The sequence below is a fragment of the Cebidichthys violaceus genome, unplaced genomic scaffold, assembly GCF_023349555.1.
Source record: "Cebidichthys violaceus isolate CVI_PGR_0920_01 unplaced genomic scaffold, fCebVio1.0.p SCAF_9, whole genome shotgun sequence".
In the NCBI taxonomy this organism is placed as follows: Eukaryota; Metazoa; Chordata; class Actinopteri; order Perciformes; family Stichaeidae; genus Cebidichthys; species Cebidichthys violaceus.
Genome location: NW_027176975.1, coordinates 4,931,615 through 4,933,020, shown reverse-complemented (window position 1 = coordinate 4,933,020; position 1,406 = coordinate 4,931,615). Strand labels below are relative to the sequence as shown.

At 45.4% G+C, this 1,406-nt stretch overlaps 1 protein-coding gene across 1 annotated transcript; it reads right to left on the bottom strand.

The window, feature by feature from the left end:
• Nucleotides 1-240: 240 nt before the first annotated feature.
• Nucleotides 241-1,093, bottom strand: si:ch211-103n10.5 (histone H1/H5 family protein). Its single transcript, XM_068703490.1, has one exon. The coding sequence runs from the start codon at nt 1,021-1,023 to the stop codon at nt 475-477; it is 549 nt and encodes a 182-aa protein (XP_068559591.1). The 5' UTR covers nt 1,024-1,093; the 3' UTR covers nt 241-474.
• Between the last annotated feature and the right edge of the window lie 313 nt (nt 1,094-1,406).

Here is a 1,406-nt window from a genome sequence, read left to right as displayed (position 1 = left end):
AAGTCAGTAGTGCTAAATGACAACATCCTATTTTCGACGTAAATAATGCACTTAGTCACGTGGTGTATAGCTGACAACAGTAAAGGCCCAATGAAGTTGTATTTTCCTCATTTCATATTGTCTAACAGACCCGTTGTAGACATTAAGAGAGAATATCTCAAATGCTATGTGCTATATCCAATTTGTCAAAGACATGTTTGTTGCTCGAAACTGAGCTAAAAATCATACAGACACGCGATATAAATTAATATAGGTTTATTATTTCGAATCAATTGCAATTCAGTCCTTTACAGACCACAGCAGGTGGAAGGGGTGTATAATAAAACAGCAGGCTCAGTGTTTTCTATTATGGAAAAAATAGTAAAAGCAGACTCAAGTTCTTGGAATGAATGCGGCATGTTGGTCCACTCCTTAGCGGAATTAAACGCAACCACAAAGGCGTTTAGTCGCATTCAGGTTTAATTAAAGAAGTTGTCACTTCTTGCCAGCAGCTCTGGTCCTGGTAGACTTAGCGACCCTGCGTTTGGCCTTTTTAGGACTCCTGGGCTTCTTGGCCGCAGCGGGCCTCTTGGCAGGACTCTTTGACTTCCTCTTTTTCTTCGGTGACTTCTTGGCTGCCGGAGTGAAACCTCCAGCTGCTTTCTTCGGGCTGGCCCTCTTGACCCTTTTTGCCTTTGGCTTCTTCTTTTTCACCGCCTTCTTCCGAGGAGTAGGGGGGTTCTTGTTCAGCTTGAAGGAGCCCGAGGCCCCGGTGCCCTTGGTTTGGACAAGGGATTTGCTGGCCACCAAGCGTTTGATGGCGGTGAGGATTCTGGCTTTGTTCTTCACCACGTCGTATCCTCCGGCCTTCAAAGCCTTCTTCAGGGCTGCCAGGGACACGCAGCCGCGCTCTGAGGACGCGGACGCGGCCTTCAGTATCAGGTCGGACACTGTGGGACCCGTCTTCTCCCTCTGAGACTTGGCTCTCTTCTTGGGAGATTTGGCTGGAGCCGCAGATGGTAAAAAACTCACAGCAGACGACATTGTAACAGCGCTATAGCCAGGATCAAGTGAGTGAGATTGACAGAGAGAAAAGGACAGAGTGATGTCTCTGCTTGCCCTATTGACAGGTTCACGCTTGATAACGCCCCGATGAGAACCGTGGAGAGTGAGTCGCGCCAACGCAGTGCGCCTCTTCTCTCCTCAAACTTGATGAAGTCTGTGTTTTCTCCAGCTGGATTATTCTACAAAAGTCCTGTGTAAAATGTTGAACATCCGTATAAAAAGTACAGAATAACAATCTGCGTAATTTAAACTGTCTATAGCTATATTTGTATTTCGTGATATAATAAAATATGTTAAAGTTTTTTGTGTAATTATATGTTGGCAGTTGTAAAGTGTCATTTGAGGCGTGCAATATTTTGAAC

Bases quoted from the DNA above. Each gene is read 5' to 3' on its own strand.
- si:ch211-103n10.5 (XM_068703490.1), bottom strand. From the start codon at position 1,023: ATGTCGTCTGCTGTGAGTTTTTTACCATCTGCGGCTCCAGCCAAATCT.